General features: G+C 37.4%; 1 protein-coding gene across 1 annotated transcript; it reads right to left on the reverse strand.

Annotated features, from left to right (window-relative positions):
* Window positions 1-2,075: 2,075 nt before the first annotated feature.
* HENMT1 (HEN methyltransferase 1) lies at window positions 2,076-14,465 on the reverse strand. Its single transcript, XM_075760098.1, has 7 exons — window positions 14,131-14,465; window positions 12,706-12,837; window positions 11,003-11,115; window positions 9,831-9,965; window positions 9,239-9,421; window positions 7,439-7,616; window positions 2,076-5,574 (listed from the first exon to the last, which is right to left on the reverse strand). Exons 2-7 carry the CDS (start codon window positions 12,820-12,822, stop codon window positions 5,164-5,166), a joined length of 1,137 nt encoding a protein of 378 aa, XP_075616213.1. The 5' UTR covers window positions 12,823-12,837; window positions 14,131-14,465; the 3' UTR covers window positions 2,076-5,163.
* Between the last annotated feature and the right edge of the window lie 4,827 nt (window positions 14,466-19,292).

A 19,292-nucleotide genomic window follows, 5' to 3' on the forward strand; every position in this document is an offset into this window, starting at 1 on the left:
AACAACTCTGTCTTTTTTAACACAAAAAGACAAACAACTGAAAGTTTGTGTCCATTTCAGTTTCTCTACTGCTTTTCAAACTTTACTTTTGCAGCTTATTAAACTTCACCCCCAGTCCACAAAATACTTAATGGCACTGTTACTAGTACATAGTTAGTTATCTGTCTGCTGGAGAGCACAAGTAATATGTCAGTCTTTCACAACTGAAAATCAATTTTGAAGTTTGAGATACATTGGTAGGTTAATTATTAAACAGACTCCACAACTACCAGTATTTGGGGAAAGTGAGGACACCTCCTCACCTTGCAAATGACAAAATTAATCCTCCCCAGTAAAGGCTTACTACTACTAAAGCTTTTCATACAGTTTGTGTAACTTTTTAAATTACCACCTTATTTTTTTAACAAAACTACTTGTGGTATGTATTTCTTTTCTCATAAGGCATTCAGAATAACAAAGCTGTTTGGTACTGCAGTAAGCATCTGTTCTTACATTAAAAAAATCTAGATTGGTAAAAATTGCAGCTAATTATAGTACAAACTATTTGGCATTCAGATCAGTAATCAATTGTATAGCAAGGATTAAGTAACTGGTCTGTGTATAATCCACTCCAGTCTCAGCTGTCTTCCATTTTAAAAAGGAAGACATTTTTTCTGAAATTTCAGCAGAATATCCTAGAATTTCTTTTGTGGGGGGTTGTGTCTCTTCTGGTTTTATGAATCAACAGTTTCCATATAGAATAAAAGGGAAACCTCATCAGCAAACCAATCCTCCAGGTAATGGCCTCACAGTAGAGAGTTCTCTCAGAGATATGAAGACGTATACATGTATATACATAAAACATTCATAGATGCTAGTCACCTTACCAGCAGCTGCAAATATAATCACTAGGGCATTTTTCTTTTTACATGTTTTGCTTTTACTACTTCTGTGTTTTCACACTGGTTTAGTGACCTATGTTGTAAGGAAATGTGTCATTTAGATCTAGTGCTTTTTTAATCTGGACAGAAAAAACATCTCATGAATGAAAATAAGGCTTGTGGATGAAAGTAAGGCTATGCAACCCAGTTGCATACACATACAGAATATATCAAGGCAAAACTATTATTGTGGTATGGGAAAATATTTTCCTTCACTACTACTGAAAAAAAAAAATATTAAGTACCAGAACTTAGAATGCTGTCATTGAAAGCTAAGGTGCATTTTGTGGACCTTCTGACATGGGGAAGACAACAACATAGAGACAAAGATTAGCATTGGAAAAAAATTACTTTTTGTAACTCTTGAGGCAAAATAAATAGTTCTGCCTTTTCCCCACCCAACAGCTCATTCTTGCCTGCTCTCCTCTTCCCACCTGTTGCACCACTACAAGTTGCTGTGACAAATTAGTTGATTGGGTTCCCTCTATGGCCACACACCAGGCTCTGACAACAAAGAGAAAGGCAAACACATCTTAATGTATTTGTTAACACTTCTGTGGGACAGCTATTTTCATTTTGTTGCTTCCTTGTTAAAAACTAGAAATTAAGTAACTTCTTTTTTATGTGAAGGGAAAGCTCTAAGCACAAGGTAGCAAAGCTTTGCCTAAGTTCAGAGTTGTATGCACTGCCCTTCCAATCACAACTAAAATTGTTCATATACTTGTAAAGGCAGCACTAGTTTGGTTTGGATTTTTTTGTTGTGTTTGCTTGTTTTGGTTTTTTGTTGTTCATTTAAATTACCTTATCTACTAATGTTTCCTCAGTATCCTCATTTGAGTGTGAGCTAGTGTCAGTGCATTTTATTTTGGGGATGTTCTCAGTGAACTGCTTGCTTACAGGACCAGATTAAAATGTGTTTGCTTTGTGAATGAGGAAGAAAGTGCAAAGGACTTTTGCGTAAGAATTTTTCTGTCATTTCAGAAGCCCCTTCCTCTGTTTCTTCTACTCAGTTTAAATAGAAAAAATCCCAACAACTAACCATTATGAGTTACACATAACCCAGCTGTAACCAAATGATCCAAACCTCATTTATCAACATAACAAGAAGCATGCAATAGAGCTTAATACCATGGAAACAGATGGGAGACAGGACAAACACATCAGAAGTTTATTAGCTGTTAGATCTATTTCAGAAATCTCTGGGGAGGCAGATAATTAACTCTTCCAGCTCTTACAATTAGACAGTTGGGTTTTATTTATCTCAATAAGTAGAATTTATTTATACCACTTCTTTACTTAGTTATTATTCATTTAAAGCACTGATCAGAAACATTCTGTTCAGCTATTCTGACCACAATCAATCCCCACTAACTTGCTCAATAGCTATCAAGTTATTTCCCTTTTATTCAGGATACTGCACTGGTTTTGTGGGGGTTTTTTGTGGTTGTTGTTTGGGGTTTTGGGTTTTTTTTAATCTACTTTATTTGGATTTTTACAGTTTTGAACGACCTAAGGTTGATCTGTTTTGTGTGCCATCTCCTGGTCAGTGATATTGCCACATGCAGCCTAAAACATTTCATCTTCATAAACTTCCTTTCAGCATCCTGATTTTGAGACATCAGAATTGACCTTGGTCAAACTGCAAGTTTAAATGGGACACAATAAATATTGTGTTTGTGAATAAACACAAATAATAGTTTAATCAAAAGACCAACCTGATAACGAAGAGCTGTGCACAGTGAATCCTGTGAGAGGGTTTAACTGCTCCTGAAAAGACAGTTAATTCAGTACTTTAGAGAAAATCTTGATTAAAATTTATTTAAGCTAGTGGAAACCTGGCACAAAAATAGCATAGCTTGTTTTAGTAAAAGCTACCAGTCTCAAACTATATATTCTAAATAGCACTTCTGTACTTGGTATGTAATAGCTTCTTCAGTTTCAGTACACATACGTATACTAAGGAACACTGTGAACAAATAGGGCCAAACATCTGTAGTTTGACTTCGATTTTCCCCAGGAGAGACATAAGCAAGAATCTAAGAATTAGTATTTGCCCTAGCTATTATTAAAAACCTATACACTGTTACAAAGAAGGAGGAGACGATGCATGAAACCCTTAAAAGTTGGATTACTGTTCAGGCCCATTCACATCAGTCCACCAAATATTCACATAAGCCATTTTCCAAATATAGCTACAAAGCCTTAAGGGTATGATGTTTGAAAGCAAAACAAGCATGTGTTTGTATACAGTCTTGCCTGTTCACAAGACATTAATGTAATTAGATGTTACCTGAATACAAAATTCAAGGCAAGTATCATTCTGAATTTGACAGGTCCTTCTTCCCTTTTCCTTATTTTAAAGTCATCATGCTATAAAGTACACTAAAGATACAATGTTTCAAAAAGAAATGACACAAGAAGCAGTTCTATGGTTCAAAAATCTTCATAGTAAACCATATAGTAATCCAATATATTTCCATATATTGCAAAACTGGATATTTTCCAATAAAAAACCCAATGCTGCTCTCAAACAGCTATGCTTATTATTGTCCAAAGAATATTTACCAATTTTGGATTTTACATATATTTTAACATGCCAACTATGGCAAGTTCATATCACTATGTCAAAAAAAGTGAAACCATTCTAAATATCCTATTAAAGATGAATTTTAATTAACTCCTAAAATTAGTTCTAAATATTGTGTTAAATTAATTTTTTAATAATCTATGTCTATTTGATGTAGGAGAAAGTCTCCCACAAAAGACAAAGCTTATTAAGTACGCATTTTTTATTCATTTAGTATGACAGAGCACTGCAGATCATTCTTCCTTCCCTGAAACTTAACCTGTTCTAGATTCTGTACCGTTTCTCAATTCGGAGAATTACAGCTGCCTTTTTCCTTTATGTCTGATCTTTCACCTTAATCATTTCAAGTTAATTCCAAAAATTGAGAAGGCAGAATACAGTCATTTTCTTTAAGAAAGTCAGCCCTTACATAGAATTTTTTATTTTCAGAAAATTGTGAAATGTTCATGTTTCACAAACATGAAGTCCATTCTGATAACACTAACTCATTCAAAGCTACCAATGACATTGTGAAACATACACAGAATGAGGCCTCTTAATTAACCATCTCTTTACTCATGAGAAGTACTCAGCTGAGATATCAAAATTACTGGTTAAAAAATTTCAGGTATGTGAAGAAACTTAAAAAGAATTGCAGTGTGTTCCTTCATTAATCCTGCATGAACAAGCCTATCCTATGCATGCTTCAAAATTCTGTTTTCATAAGTCCATGGTCTAACATTTGCTTATGGTGCATTTACACATACAATTCAGCTCTACTTAAGAAAAAGTCATCTTGGCCAAGACAGTAAGCTCTACTATATGTAACACCTCTGCCTTTCATTTCTGCTGAATGTGTTGTTAAGACTTTGTGGACAACAGCTGCACGTGAAAACACAGAATTATTTTTTTTCCCAGGTACACTGTGGCCAGGTTAGCATTCATAATGACAGATATTCTGCTCCCCCCCCCCCCCCCCCCCCAACCAGAACAGTCAAAGATACTGTTTTCAAATTAATTAAATTCAGCTCCTGGAAAGTTACAAGATGCAAGTTATTTATTTCCCAAGCAGCAGTTATCAAGAAACTGGATAAAGCAATAGGGCTAAATCTACCTTTTTTTTTCCTCCACCCTGACATCCAACATTACAGCACTTTTCTCCAGTATTGAATTTACTGAGCTATAAATGTTTGTGGCATATTCCAATTTGTCTGGAATAATATTTGGTTTTCACAAAGGCTGGGTATGTGCTCATCTTGAGAAAGGCATCTATTAATTTTATTCTATTAAGAAAAAATTTACCCTAAATCTATGTCTGACTCATATTATTCAGCACAACAACATAGTTCTGTGTTATCATCAACTATCCTTGGAGCCAACGAAAGATTACCAAAAAGAATCTAGTCATGATAGCTACAATATGGTAACAGAAAACAAACAGAAATACTTAATTTTTCTTCATGGGAATTAATGCTTTCTTTTTAGTCCCTGATACTCTACAAGTTACAGCAATCTTTGTCAGAAGCACTCACCTACTCACTAAATGAGAGCGGTGCTGATGGATAAATACTGGAAGGTTTAGAAAAGATTTTGTGGTTCTAGTTAGCATACAGAAAACACCATTTGACAACTACTTTAAAAATACTTTAACTGAACTTTGTAAAAGAAATCTGTGATCTAATTCTCTTCGTTTTCATGTTCAGTATTGAGCATCACAGCAGAACCATCACTGCTCAGTGTGACCTTGCCAGCAATAAGCTTGCATAACTTCTCAAAGGTACCACAAAGCCGATTCACTTTGGGAAAAGAAAAAATGGTTTTAAGAGGTATATAAACCATATTTCCATCAACAAATGGTCCCATGCTTTTTTCAACAACCAGTTTTCCAAGATCTTCTGAAAAACAGTTCATTGAAGGTTGGAATTTGGATTTTCTTTCAGTAGGATCATCATTATATTCCTCATGTTCTGACATTAAACAGTCCAGCAGACTTCGCTTAATGATTTGTGCTCTGAAAATAACTTCACTGACCACAGCATTCTGCAGGTACTTCTCATCTTTAAGACTTGGATACACTGCTTTGAAGACCTTTACAACATACAAGAACACATAAAATGTTTATCATTATCGTATCATGTGTTTGTTAAAAAGATTCTAAAATGTGAACATAATTTTTTATTCAATCCTGTTTTGCTTATTAAACATTTTCAGATAACAGAAAAACTGGCTTAAAATCAGGCTTATAACTGCACGCTATACTTGTAGATCATGCAAGTGAAGCCCTGCAATTCTTTAATACTTTTTAATCATTCTCTTACTTTCCACATTACTCATCATAAGGCTCTGATAACAGTTCCATAGCTATGTAGATTCTAAACTACTTCTGAACTGTCATCTGGATACTGGGACTGCAGCTATGTCTTTCATTCTGTTTTCACAGTAAACCATTAAATATGCTCTCACAGATGCAGAGAATGCTAAAAAATAAGTTGTGACATCAAAATCTGTGAACTCGTGTGTACTACACTGAGCTATACTCCAAAGCAATTAAGGGAACTAGGCAGGCAATCTCACTCCCACTAGTTTACTAGGAAGTACTTTATACAACACACTACCACTGAAGTTCCACAGCCTATAACTACTTCTTACTTTCTGATTAGATCTTGAAACGTTGACTTATTCCCGTAAATTAATTACATAATAAAATAAAAATTAATTTGATAGTCCAGGTTTGATAAGAAACACCCGAGATTAACACTCTTGTTTCAACTCAAAGGATACTGATGTCAAAACTCTTTCCATGACCCTGTAACAGAAGATAATGAAAGCAATTTCTAGTATGTCAGTAACCTAGACATATTTCCAAGTTTGTTGAGCATTAAAGAGCACTTCATGATTCTATTAAGGGCAGTAGATAACAGGTGAAATTTCAAGTGTACAGAATGTCTTTATAGCTTGGAAACTACAGAAGACATTCCCCATAATGTCATGCTACATTTCACTTCAGATCACAAGTCACTTGAAGATACATATATATCTTCAAACGAAGAAGGGAAATATTAGAATATGCTCACTGAAACATAATTTAAAGCCTCATAAGATGGGAAAAAACCCCAGTATATTTCTCTTTTTGCATTATTACTTCATGTTCTCTCTGAAAAAAGTCCTTTGATTTCTACTACATGGCGCTTAGATGCATTAGGCTTTGTCAGTGTGACACGGTGCAACACACAGCAGAATGCTTTACAAAAATATTATCTAATGTGATCTAAAGTGAAAGCCATTTAGTGCTAAAAACCAGGAAGGCTTGATGTACACCACCAGAGAACAGGGTACTTGGCAAGATCCCATGCCTCTGCAAAAACCAGAACTGGCTACCTGAAAACACTGAGATTAGCGTGTAACATAAATGTTACTGAATAAGGCGAACCACACAAAACAGGTCCCGTCACTCCAATTTCTGGGAAGTGCCTTCCTTTTGATAATATATTTGACAAGACTATGCAGTTCAAAACATACACTCTGATAGAAATGCCTTTTTATGCCTTTTTTTTTTTGTTATGTATTTGAAAAATCTGTGTCAGTGCCAACAACCACATAATGAAAAAATGCATGATATGAGGAACAATTATAAAAATAATGTCACAGTATACCTGGCAGAAAGGAGAATTTTCATTGTAAGGATAACAGTATGTTAAAATAAGAATGATTATCCATATTGCTATTCAGCAAATAACCTAAAAGTTAAAGGTCTTTATACCATTAGAAACACAAATCATGGACTCAGATTCTTTTGATCTGATGGTGTGTGTTCATCAGAGCTAAGACTAGATAGCAACAGTAGACCTGTTAGCTAGAGTACTAGATAGCTAGTAGTAGAAGACCTTCACAGGCAGGTCACAGAAAATTTTACTCTTTATTCATCCTCCTAAAGGAAGAAAATAATACTTACCGTTTTGTAAACTGCTTCAGTGGGTTTCTCAGACTGAGCAGATTCACTAGTTTGAGGATATTTTCTAACAAACACACCTATTTGGGTACAAAACCCAACATTCTCCATTCCTGTCGGTGGGTGCCCTACACCAGTAAACTCCACTGAGTAATCATAGCACCTAGCAGTCTCTAGAGCCCTAAAAGAGAGAAATTATTCCAATTATACTAAATATTCATCTTTTAATGTAATAAAGATGCATTCTCTAAAAGACCCTGAGCCTGTGAATGCTTGAGCATAATTTCTCTGATAATACTCACATGCCTGAAGATAAGCACTGTCAAAACTTGCTGAATCAGTGCTGTAATCATATGCCTACCATAGTCTGAATCATTTAGCATCGGTAATTTAGGCAACCAAACATTACTGTTATTTCTAAAATATCTGCATAGATATATACACATGCTCATAGTTGCTTACTCACTATCTTAAATGCACTGAAAGTGAGCTAAAAACTACCAATTTTAGAGAACAAAATTATTTGAGAAGAATCCATAGAAACATACACACCCCAAAACCACAAGAGACCAGTTAATAGAAAAAAAAGAGGTTTGTTCTAAAGGTATAAAGAGTAAAGTCTACCTAATCAAAGTTACAACAATGTACGTGACATCTAAATGAAAACCAATCTTGTAGTACTGTACATCAGCCAGTGTGAAAAGGGTGATGGGGCAGGGAACTAAAATGGCACTACCTACCTCCATCATCCTCTGTGAAAAATTAGTAAACTAAATTAGTATTGCATGTATTTTAGATAATATTGCAATACTTGTATTTCACAACACAAACATAGAGACTTTCTAACATTTGCAGCTCAAAAAATATCACTCCTTCAGTGATACCATGTTTTAAATTCACATATATCAAAAAGCAGAATCTAAATTTACTTTAAGTCATATAAATGGTCTCCAAGGTATTCATCCTTTAGCTCATAATGCAGGCAGGTTTTAGTATCATTATTTAGGGAAAAATACCTGCTTCAAGCTTTGCAAAACTATATACTCAAAAATCACTGCATACTTTAAAGTCTATGGCAGAAACAAACTAATTTAAGGGGCAAATTTTTCAAGATACAATTTCTGACCAAGAGCTGGCTATTGAGGTACGGCATGATTAACTGTACCATATGCTATCTTCCACAACTGCCTAACAGTTCAATGTTATCACAGGCTATATATCCCACTCCCTCTTTATTTTATTACATCTACTGATATTAGAATAATAGACAGCTCATGCAACCCTCTCATGCACGTTTTGCATAAAATCTTTCATTGTGCCACAATCCGCTAAACTATCCTTAACTTAATCACAGTAGCAGAGCATGTTGAATAATTTGATAAATCTGCTTGCATACTCTTACAGAAAGGTCTGGACTAATTGAGTACTTTGATTACACACCATACACAGTAAGTACCATTTCTTAGGTTTTTATGAAGCATTTCTATAGCAGGGTATTATTATGTGAAACGATTAATACCTTACACTTCAAATGTGTTAGTTGTAATAAAGATACCTAGAAAAGAAAGTTTTAAATATTTTTTGCAGAGCGGTTACAGTAAAAGCAAGCCAACTTAACCATCATAAAATTAATAAAATGCAACATCCACAGAGCACGCAAAGAAATGTTTCACCAAATCAGCAGGTATGAAACTCCACTGACACCAAACTACTTATGCAAACGATTCTGAAAACGTATAGCTATTCCTTTCTCACATTACTGAACACCCGAAACTGTCTGCATACGATGTTCAGTAAACTCACCAGCTTTGAAACTGTGCTCGGTTCCATTCAAATTTGTGGTCTGGATGCCTGAATAATGTCACTCCAGGAAGCAAAGGGTTAAATTCAGAATTTGGAGTACTGATCACAACTATGCTTGGAGCCATGAAACCAAACACCACTTCAGGAAACTTCTTTAGTTCTGATTCTTCCAGGTGCTCTATTCTGTTAAAGATAAACTTATGTATGTCTTTAAAAACACCCTATTATATTTTAATCTTCTTAACAAGCAGTCAAAAAGAGCCCCAAACAACCCAAACCTGTATCTGTACCTCGTGATTTTAATCCTCGTTCTGCAATATTAGCACTGGCACTGTGGCTGAGTGGCAGCTTAGAGGTTTTTGTCTAAGAAAATTTCCTCTTGCATTTTGTACTTTTTCCATCAATATACTTTTTCCACCATAAGCTAGCACCACTTGAATTTCTTAGTATGATTACTTTAAGCACAAATTAGCCACATTCAACTACTCTTCCGCTTGAAAGGTTTGGTCAAGTTTGTTTAGAGTATGGACAGAATTCCAAACTGAACCCAAATGAACTTAGAAAAAGTGTAGTATGTTGGCCTAATACTCACAGTTCAATACATGTTACCAAGTCAAAACCAAGCATGCAAGGATCTTTATGGGCAACTGAACCATGATGCAAGGTAACAGTTAGGGATCTTTCAGCCGGTTGCAAATAATCAACAGGAAGAGGAGACAACCTATGCCTACAAAAGTATTAAAAACATGTCATAGAAAGGACCTTTGGATAAGATACATTGAACTAGCTAACACCCTACATAGATACCTTGTAAATGTCAAAAAGCTTAACTATTTTACAGGGATTAAAAAAAATAATTTCTAATACAAACAATTTTTATGACTATCTACAATAGGACAGAAAGAGCAGAGGACTTAATCCAGCAGTTGTCTGTCACGTTTACAAAATTTTCCACTATACTCCCAAGCCACTTGGAAATTCTGATAATAGCTCAGCTCTAGACGCACAGTAAGTCTGGCTTAGACGCGCTTTATGGGGGTTTTGGGGAAGCTATTAGCAAGCATATTAACCTATTTTTCAAAATAAAATAGACTGAGAACTAAAATATATGTGCAAATTTCATTCTGAAATACTGCACCAGACAAAACACACAATAAACATTACATATAATAAAAGACTAGTTTTCTTCAGAAAGAGCAAGTAATGTCAGCATCTAGATCCCACATATTCACTGAAACCATATTAATCAGCTTCCAAGAGAGAAACTTTGGTGTTCCTCACCAGTCTGACCCATGCTTCAAAAATCACATAAACTTCATATTTTAGAGCCTTCTAAGCCAGACACAAAACATTGAGCTAACCTTCCTATTTTTAGAAGATTAACAAGAATAAAGTCCCCACCACAGTGACTAAGAGAGTTACATGCACATTTCAAAAAATCAGATTTGCATACCACAGTAATGTCATGTATGACCATAAACAGATACTACTAATACAATTAGTACCTTTACAGTGCATTTCTCAGATGTACATACCTTCAGGGCCATTCCATGACTTAGGCCTTTGCTACATTAGGTGATGTTATGGACATCTACAGCCCACTAATCCCCAGACACTCTAACTAAATAACAATGGATAGCTCTTCATTTGCCAAGCTGCTATTTCTGCATTTACCCTCATCTTGAAATTCTTCACAAGAAATGATGTAACATGCCACTAGGTCAAGCCAAATACAAACCTTAAATTAAGACAGCAAGAGCTTACATTTTCTCTTTCATTACACTTGCACAGATATCTAGCCCAGCTAACACTTCAATGCAACTGCAGAATTTCAGCATCCAGAGAAGTGTGCAGTCAGCACATCCTAAATCTGCCACCTGTAAATTAGATATTAAGCAATGTGTAAATGCTGCGTATTTCCAAGTAATTTCAAAGACTTTCATAAAATTAAAAAAATCTATGTATGTCAATGATAAAATAAAGCATGATATATGATAAAATAAAGCATTTCACAATCACAACTACAATTTACTGTTGCGAGCAGGAGACACATGGATTTCAAAATTCTTTTAAAAACATATATGAAGACCCTACAAAATGTTTTAAATGGATTAACCTTTTGTTATCACAGCTATGAGTAAGTACACGTAGAACATCCTACTGACTCTGGAGAATGTTTCCACATGAAGGTGTATTCCCTCAAATAACAGTAAGGTATGATTTTAAGTATTGAAGCTGTAGCAAATTTCACATTTACCACTGCTTTTCACTAGACTACTCTCCATCCAAAACAGTGAGAACAGGCTCACCAGCAGCCAGGTTAGCAGCAAAGGATAAGCATAAAACAAGCTTAAAGGCTCAGTCTAGCGTTTAAGTGGGGAAGGTTGGGGATATTCAGATCCAAAGTCAAATATATAATAGATATTCTTTCCTGTAAGTTTAAGAGGTAGTTGAGTACACAAACCAAAACCCACTGTTCTTTCTCAGGCTAAGTCAAGGTTGAAGCACACTGCTCATTTCTCAGTGTGAAAATCCTGAATTGCTTCTATTCAGCTTACCTCTACTCCGTGGGTAAACAGTAAGTTTACCGTCCCCCCCCTCCCATTTCACATCCTAAATCAGAAAATTCAAACCTTTAAATGCAGATGCAAGACTCATGAATACATTCTATTTACAAGCAGATTATAGTGCCATGACCTCATAGACTGGATTAGATTTTTATTAGCTACTGGAAGTATGATTATGTGAGTGCACTGCAGGCAGATTTCTCATCAATTTCCTGCATGCTCCCTAAGACATTAACATCAGTTTCAGAGTTAAACACTGAAGATAGAGGTATTTCTCAACTTTTTACATTTTGGTAGAAGGTGCTGGGGAGAGAAGGAGATATTAGAAAAGAGCAAACACTACAGAACATTACTTAAAATATTTAACTTTTCAAAATGAGTATTGAAAGAAGAGCCCTGGTAGATTGGGGCGGAGGAGGATGTAACAGGAGGGGGTGACAAGACCTTAAGAAAGTGGAGGAGAATTAGCCTCACATAATCCCACACTCTTAACATTACTTCTCATCTGAGAACATCCATGTGAATGATGAGGTAAACTTGACACAGTATATGGAACTAACAGCTCTAGAAAGCAGAACCAAACTACGATGAAAGCAGCTTGAACCATAATCCTCAGCATTAAATTAAAACCAGAATGCCACCTACTCTCCAAAACAGGCTAAGGCATTTTTCCTGTTAGATTGTCCCCTCTTCCCATCAATGAACATTAATTATATGCACCCCTGAAAAACAAAACATGATCATCAAGCGTCTGTTAAGGCAATTCAGTTTTAACAATAGCTCCGCCACTACGGTTGTTTGGTAATTAGGTCAGCAGATTATCTACACATTTCCGGTCTTCCTGAGATACCTAATGTGAACCTTTCAAATTTATAACGTAAAAAGACAAAACATACCAACCTTCTTAGGTTTGTATTTTCCCACTAGATCTTTAATGAACTGGTAGCGTTGTTTGTACAAAGGAGGTGTAAATTTCATAATTCCTGTAAACTGTTCTTCTTGAAAGTTCTTATCCATAATATTTTGCTAATGCTAAAATAAAAAAGTTACGTCTTATTTTCTCAAGTACTTTATAACATATCAAATTAGAGTTTACTGGTTGCAGTGGTGTTCAATTCACAACTAAGGAGGGGTAGACCTGATCGCAGTTCTATTCAGAGAATGACAAAAACAGAGAAATTAGCAAAATTAGGCAGTAGCTGCTCCGTCCACACAATGATGTAAATAACCTTGCTATAAACAATTATAAATAATATACAATCATAAAAAAAGCAAGTTTCATAATTTGTCATTCTCCATCCAGCACACCTACATAGAGCTTACACAACTGCAACATACTAAACCTTTCTTAGCTTTTCTAGCAAGTGCAGAAAAAGAAATAATTTCTCACCTTTCATCTATCAGTTGTTTTATCTTACAACTCAGATGATTTTATGTATGTATGGCTGAATACAATTTTTACAATGTAACAACCAGCAGGAAATATCTGAATAATTACTACGTTGTGCAAAAGGAAAGGTTCTGCCAGTCCTCAGCTTTAAATTTACTATGAGCTAAGCTTTATTATTAGTGCCTGCCTTTTATAAGTAATCTAACATAATTCAACATGGCATTAGAGTCATAACCATTAGTGCATTTCCAACTCTCCTTTCGTTAAAAACTACATTTTAGCACACATAAATATTTAACAAGAAATATCCCCACTAAACCTAAAAATAAGGCCTTAATGAATGATGAATGAACTCCATGGGAATCACGCAAGTGAAGGAAGGTGGTCCTGTGGGCACATGGCCATCCAGAGCCATCCTCCTAGGTGGCAGCTGCAGCCCAGGGCTCACTAGCAGGTCTAACGAGCACCAGGTCCAACACAACCAGAGCAACCTGATTGCCCCATAGGGTCTTTTGTATGTAAGTACAAATGTATATATATCTATACAAGGCCAGGAAACAGAATCAGCGTTCAGGCCAGCCATTTGCCTCAGGAGCAAAGCGAACCTGTTGGACTACCCTCACCAGTAACCGCCTGAGAAGCCAGCCCCCAGGCACCCACCTCCTCATCCCCACACGCTCCCAGCCCGCAGGCTGCACCCCAGCCCCTCCCGAGGCGGCCCGCGGCTGCCTCAGCCCTCGCCTGCCCCGGCCAGGGCCGCCTCAGCCCCGCGGCGCCAGCCCAGCCCTGGCGCACTACCAGCACCAGGTCTCCCTCAGGGGCTGCTCCTCGCTCTCCGCAGGGCCCCCGAGGGGTACAGCGGAGCGGCGCTGGCCGCCCCTGCGTCCCGGCACCCCCCTGCCCTTCTCCCTCCATGCTCTCCCCCTCACGCTGACCTCCCGCAAACAACCGCCTCCCCTGGCGCGCAGCCCCACGAGCGCCCGCCGCGGCGGGAAGGGCGCGCGGCACCGCCTCAGGCAGGAGCTGTCAGCAGCCGGCCCGGCCCCGCGCCCCCCCGCGGGGAGCAGGGAAAGGGGCCGCCCGTAGCTCTTGTCCCCGCCAGGCCCCTCTGGGGGCGTACGGAGTCCCGAGTCAAATCTGCCCCTGCGAGCAGGCAGCCTCGACGCTTCCGCGTCGTCAGAAGCGCCGGGTAACTGCCATCCGGTGCTGGCGGCCTCCCGGCAGGACCTCCGCCACCCTTGGGAGGAGGTCTCCATAGCCACACTGCAGAACGCTTATTTACATCTTTTAATGTAAGGGATGTCCTCTAATCCTCCTTAATACGAGGCAATAGATTAACATCACATGAGCAGCCAAAGGTCCACCTGTTAAATTTATCTCTGCCGGTGCCAGCCTCCCTCTGTGTAATTAAAAGGTGATCGGCAGGGTGTGTGCGTCACTAATTTTTACACTAACACCCAAAAATCCCACTACTCGTGCTGCCATGTTCTGCGTGACGCGGTTGCTGTGTCTGCAGGTGTGTTTGGTATTGGCCATAGGGCAAATGGGTCATGACGTGCAGTGAAAGAGCTATGCCAGGGTGAGCGAGGTAGAGACTGCCAAAAAAAAAAAAAAAAAAAAAAAAAAATCCATGTATTTTGTAGGATTTCACTAAGTATTTTCCACATTGGGGCAAGATTTGTATCTCAAAGAGCAGGCAGCTGTTTGGATGCACAGGGAGAGTAGAAAGGAAAACACAGCTCCAAGTTTCCTGTTACTTTTTCTGTTCACAAGTATGTAAAGCAATTTGCTAATCACAGGGTGGGGCTGCAATATAAAAACAGTAGGTTGTGTGTCTGGGATATAAAAGAAGGAAGGAGGATTTTGGTGGCAGTGAGGGTAGAGAAGATTTGTTAGCTGATTTAGACCATAATTCAATACTTTTTGTTTTAGTAAAATGCTAGAAATTTATATGCTGATATCTGCTTGTGATGGCTTAAACTTGAGTCTTGGCTAACATTTTAAATTTTGTAGGATGTAGCCTATGTAGAGCATACATAGTTAACAGCTGGTTAGCTATGTTGTTTATTCAATAGCTAGGAACCATATGTATGTGTGCATGCAAACTGGCAATCCAGACATTTTTTTTCAAATATTTCAAGTTATTGGAATGGCTTTTTTCTGGTCTGTTTGTGCTTCTTTGTTTTTCAGGTTTTAGAATACAATAGCACTTAGCTTTTCTTTATATTCACTTTGGTTTATGAGAAATAGGGAGCTGTCTATACAATTTTACAATTGTTTTTCTTCCATTATAATAGTGAAGTACTAATAACAGTGTATACAAGTAAGGCCGCCTGAGAGTTGGTATTTCAATCAGAGTTTGGATTGCAAATGAGTTTTAAATGAGTGTTGTAACATTATTGATCTTTACTTACATAGGAAATATATTTTAAAGTATATATAATACTTGGTCAATTATTGTAGGATTTTTTCCTCAGCAAGATTTAAAGACCTGTATAACCCAATCTGGCCACGCACAGAAACTCTGCACAGGGAATAATTCCCATTAAATCTCTCTGACTAGTCTAGTAAATTGATTTTTACTTTTAAATTAGGTTTTTGCTTTTTAGAAAAGAAAATACACTATAATTGAAATAAGGGTATGAATACCTTGTGAAAAAAGTAAGTTGGAGGCTCTTTGTTTTATAGTTCAGCTGTTCTTTTTGGCTGTTGAGTTATTATTTAACCATGAACTATCATTTAGTACCGCAATTAAACTATCTATAAAGTGTGCATAATTTATTTATTTTTTTTTTACCTGAGATATTGTAAAATTTAGTAATAGAAGTCTTTTATTTCCTGGCTTAAAATGCTAAAGATTCTGATATCCTGTAAAATTTGACTCATAATTCAGTATGACATTCCTAAGAACAAAAAAGTATAGGGAAGAATAGTAGTAAAGTTACAGTATACAGTAAAAGTAAATTCATAACACATTGTGAATTTACACAATTTCCCAATAGTTTGTGAGATTATATGCCAAAAAGTACCACTGTAAGTGAAACCTTCAAAATTATCAGACGTTTAATTCTCCATTATCAAACAATATAATCACAGAAATATCTTTTTTTATTGCTCTATATTAGGTGGTGAAATTGGGGTGGAGATCCAATTCTTTGAGGATTGGCAGCATGAAAGAGATGGAGAAGCGCTAGTAGCTGTTTTAAGCAGGACAATCTGCTTTGTAGGGTGTTTGATATTTTTCTTGCTAGAAAAAAGTTCTGAAAAAGTCTTCTGATTATTCCCCATTACATCAAATTTTTTTTTGTATTATTCTCTCATTGAAAAAAGTAATTCCTTTGATTTTAGTCTGTCTAAAAGTTTTTGCGGATTTTTTTTCCTTATGCAGTGGTACATCTACTTAACAGTCTCAAGGAATCATAGAATAATTCATTTTGGAAGGGACCTTTAGAGGTTATCTAGTGCAACTCCCTGCTCAAAGGAGGTCCAAGTCAACGAGGTTCCTCAGAAATTTCACTTCAAAGGTATTTTTCACATTACAATCTGTAATTTCAAACCGAATATTCAAGTTGTATTCAGTTCAATACACCCATGAATTAATCACATTATTTTTAGAGAAGCATGTTACTTATGTACCATACGGACAGCAACAGATTATATGACTATACGGAAGTAAAAGCATCTCGCAGTAGAAAGTCATGACTCAAGAAATCCTAAACTGGTGAAACTTACTTTATCTTTCAGTAATCGGGATGAGAAAGACAACTGTATGCAATTCCTGTACTTTCCCTTTAAAGTTGCAGTGCATATAATTAAATGTGATAGCAAAAGAAATCTAATGCAGCAGTACTGCCAGAAGACACTAGTCCATACTGATATTTGACGGGAAAATACATGCAGCAATATTGCTTAATCTACAATTCAAGAGCTAACAACCATTCCTTTCAAAACAGATGGATGTTTAGTGAGTGAGTACTAGTATCTTTCTCCTCAGCTTCAACTAACAGCTTAGGCCTGTTTGAGAAAATTCAGAATTAATCTGTGTGAATGAGAAGTGAGGCTAGGCCCTTACATACAGGTCACCATAGTCTTACTTTTTTGGTAATTATATATAGTTCCTTGCAGTTTGCAAGTGAAAATCACCTCCTAGTTGATCCCCTCCACTCCCCCCCTTTGGCTCTATTCTGTATAAAGACTAGCTGGGATGTCTGAGGGAAGGAAATCTAATTTGGAGCAAATGAATTTATGGGTGGCAGCTGTATCAAAGGCTTCAGCATCATCACCAAAGAGGGACTGTGTAAGAATTACAAAAATGCTATCTTGTACTGAGGGAAAACACTGAGCTTTTGGAACATATTGACTGAATATTCGAACAGGAAAAGATAAATGCATGAAAACACAATTTGGCTAGCATAAATTATAACAGAAATACAGGCTGTCTTGAAGTGGTTACACAAGACAAATTAAGGAGGTGCCCAAAGAGTCATGGGTACCCTAAAAAACAAATACAAAAACACTCAGCTTCAAACAAAAGTTACTATTCTAGCTGTCTCCAGAACAAGATTACTTCACTGTTATTAAGGTCACTTTCTTAGAATTATTTTTGTGATTAGTTCTTTAATTTCGTATGCAATTGTTAAATGGGTATTTCCCGCATCAAGATGGTATACTCCTGTGATAAGTAATGAAGGTTTTGTGAACATCTTTGGAAATCAGCCAAGATGGGATGAGGAGGCTGAAAGGAGGCTGGTGAAGTTATTCCTGGAAAAGGGGAGTAAGAGCCTAGAGAGCAGAACAGGCAGCTTAGAGACACTAACTGTCAGGGCCCTGATTAGAAAGCTTGTACTATAGCAGGAAAGCACTAAGGTACGCTAAAGCGCCAGAGTAACAAAGATGAATTAGGGTTTCTCAGGTTTTCAGTGTGTAATGAAGAATGAAGATATTCTAATGTTACTTCCAGCAATATTTATCTCCTCAGTTTTAAACTGAAAATTTAAATTAGTTTCAAATACCACATATGTAGAGATGCTAATTCTGTGAACGCTTCCATACCAAGTTCTCCCTGCACCTGTTCCTTGACGTGCTGAGCAATGTGGAGCCCTGCTCTGTGTGTACAACTGAATGTATTTTGTCCCACTATGCCCAGTTTGCAGTCATTTTGGTGGACTTTGTTATTTTTTTGCACAGTTATTTGATGTTTAGAATCTCTTGGCAATTCTTTTAGATCATGCATTCAGTCTCCCTTTTGTACTTCAGGTTAAAGATTGACACCAAAATACATAACTGGAGTTTTTTGTTTTTGCAAAAAGTCATGTAATTCAAAACTTGTTGGAAGAAACCTTTGAATGATGAGTTAAACGTAACCTGAAAACTTAAGTTCAGTTCATCTATCAGATACAGTTCAGGCAAAATTGGAGGATTTTATCTTTTCTGTTTCCTGTTAGCATTTAAATGGAGACAGTTACTTTCCTAAATCCAGTTGTTTGTTTTCAAATGCATTAGCTTAATTCCGATTGTTCCAGGTCTGTATATAGCATTACTAATTTCAGAAAGAAGTATTCAGCTTGAGTATTCAGCAGGGAATAGTTATTGCTTTTCCAATGTACCACAAGATTCTCAAAAGCTGCACAGCCATTGCAAGGTGTCGGCCAGAGGAGTGGGCCTCATAACCAGCATGTGTTTCAAATGAGCAAGCTTTGATGTATCCTGGCCACGCAGCCATCACAACACACTTCTTCACCCACGATTGCTGAGCACTAAACAATCCTATCGTTATTTCTTCACTTCTCCGCTAATGTGGAGGCAGAAGCAGGCGGCCAGTGCTTGCTCCCCTGCTCCTGCCCCGGCCTTATTACCAGCGGTGACCGATAGGACCAATTTCGAAGTTTGCCAAGTGGCTGGCTTAGTGTTCGTGCTAGGGTGACGGCAGCTATCCCCCAGCACTCAGCAGGGTCCCCCCGCTCTCCCCGGCCGGATCTCCCCGCCTGGAGGACTCACGGCCTGGCCGGCAGGCGGCCAAAACGAGGCGAGGTGTGCCTCGGGCGAGGGACAAGGCAGCCTAAAAGTGAGAGAAGCGAGCTGGCGGCGGCGGTTCTGC

This window comes from Balearica regulorum, chromosome 8, assembly GCF_011004875.1.
Source record: "Balearica regulorum gibbericeps isolate bBalReg1 chromosome 8, bBalReg1.pri, whole genome shotgun sequence".
In the NCBI taxonomy this organism is placed as follows: domain Eukaryota; kingdom Metazoa; phylum Chordata; class Aves; order Gruiformes; family Gruidae; genus Balearica; species Balearica regulorum.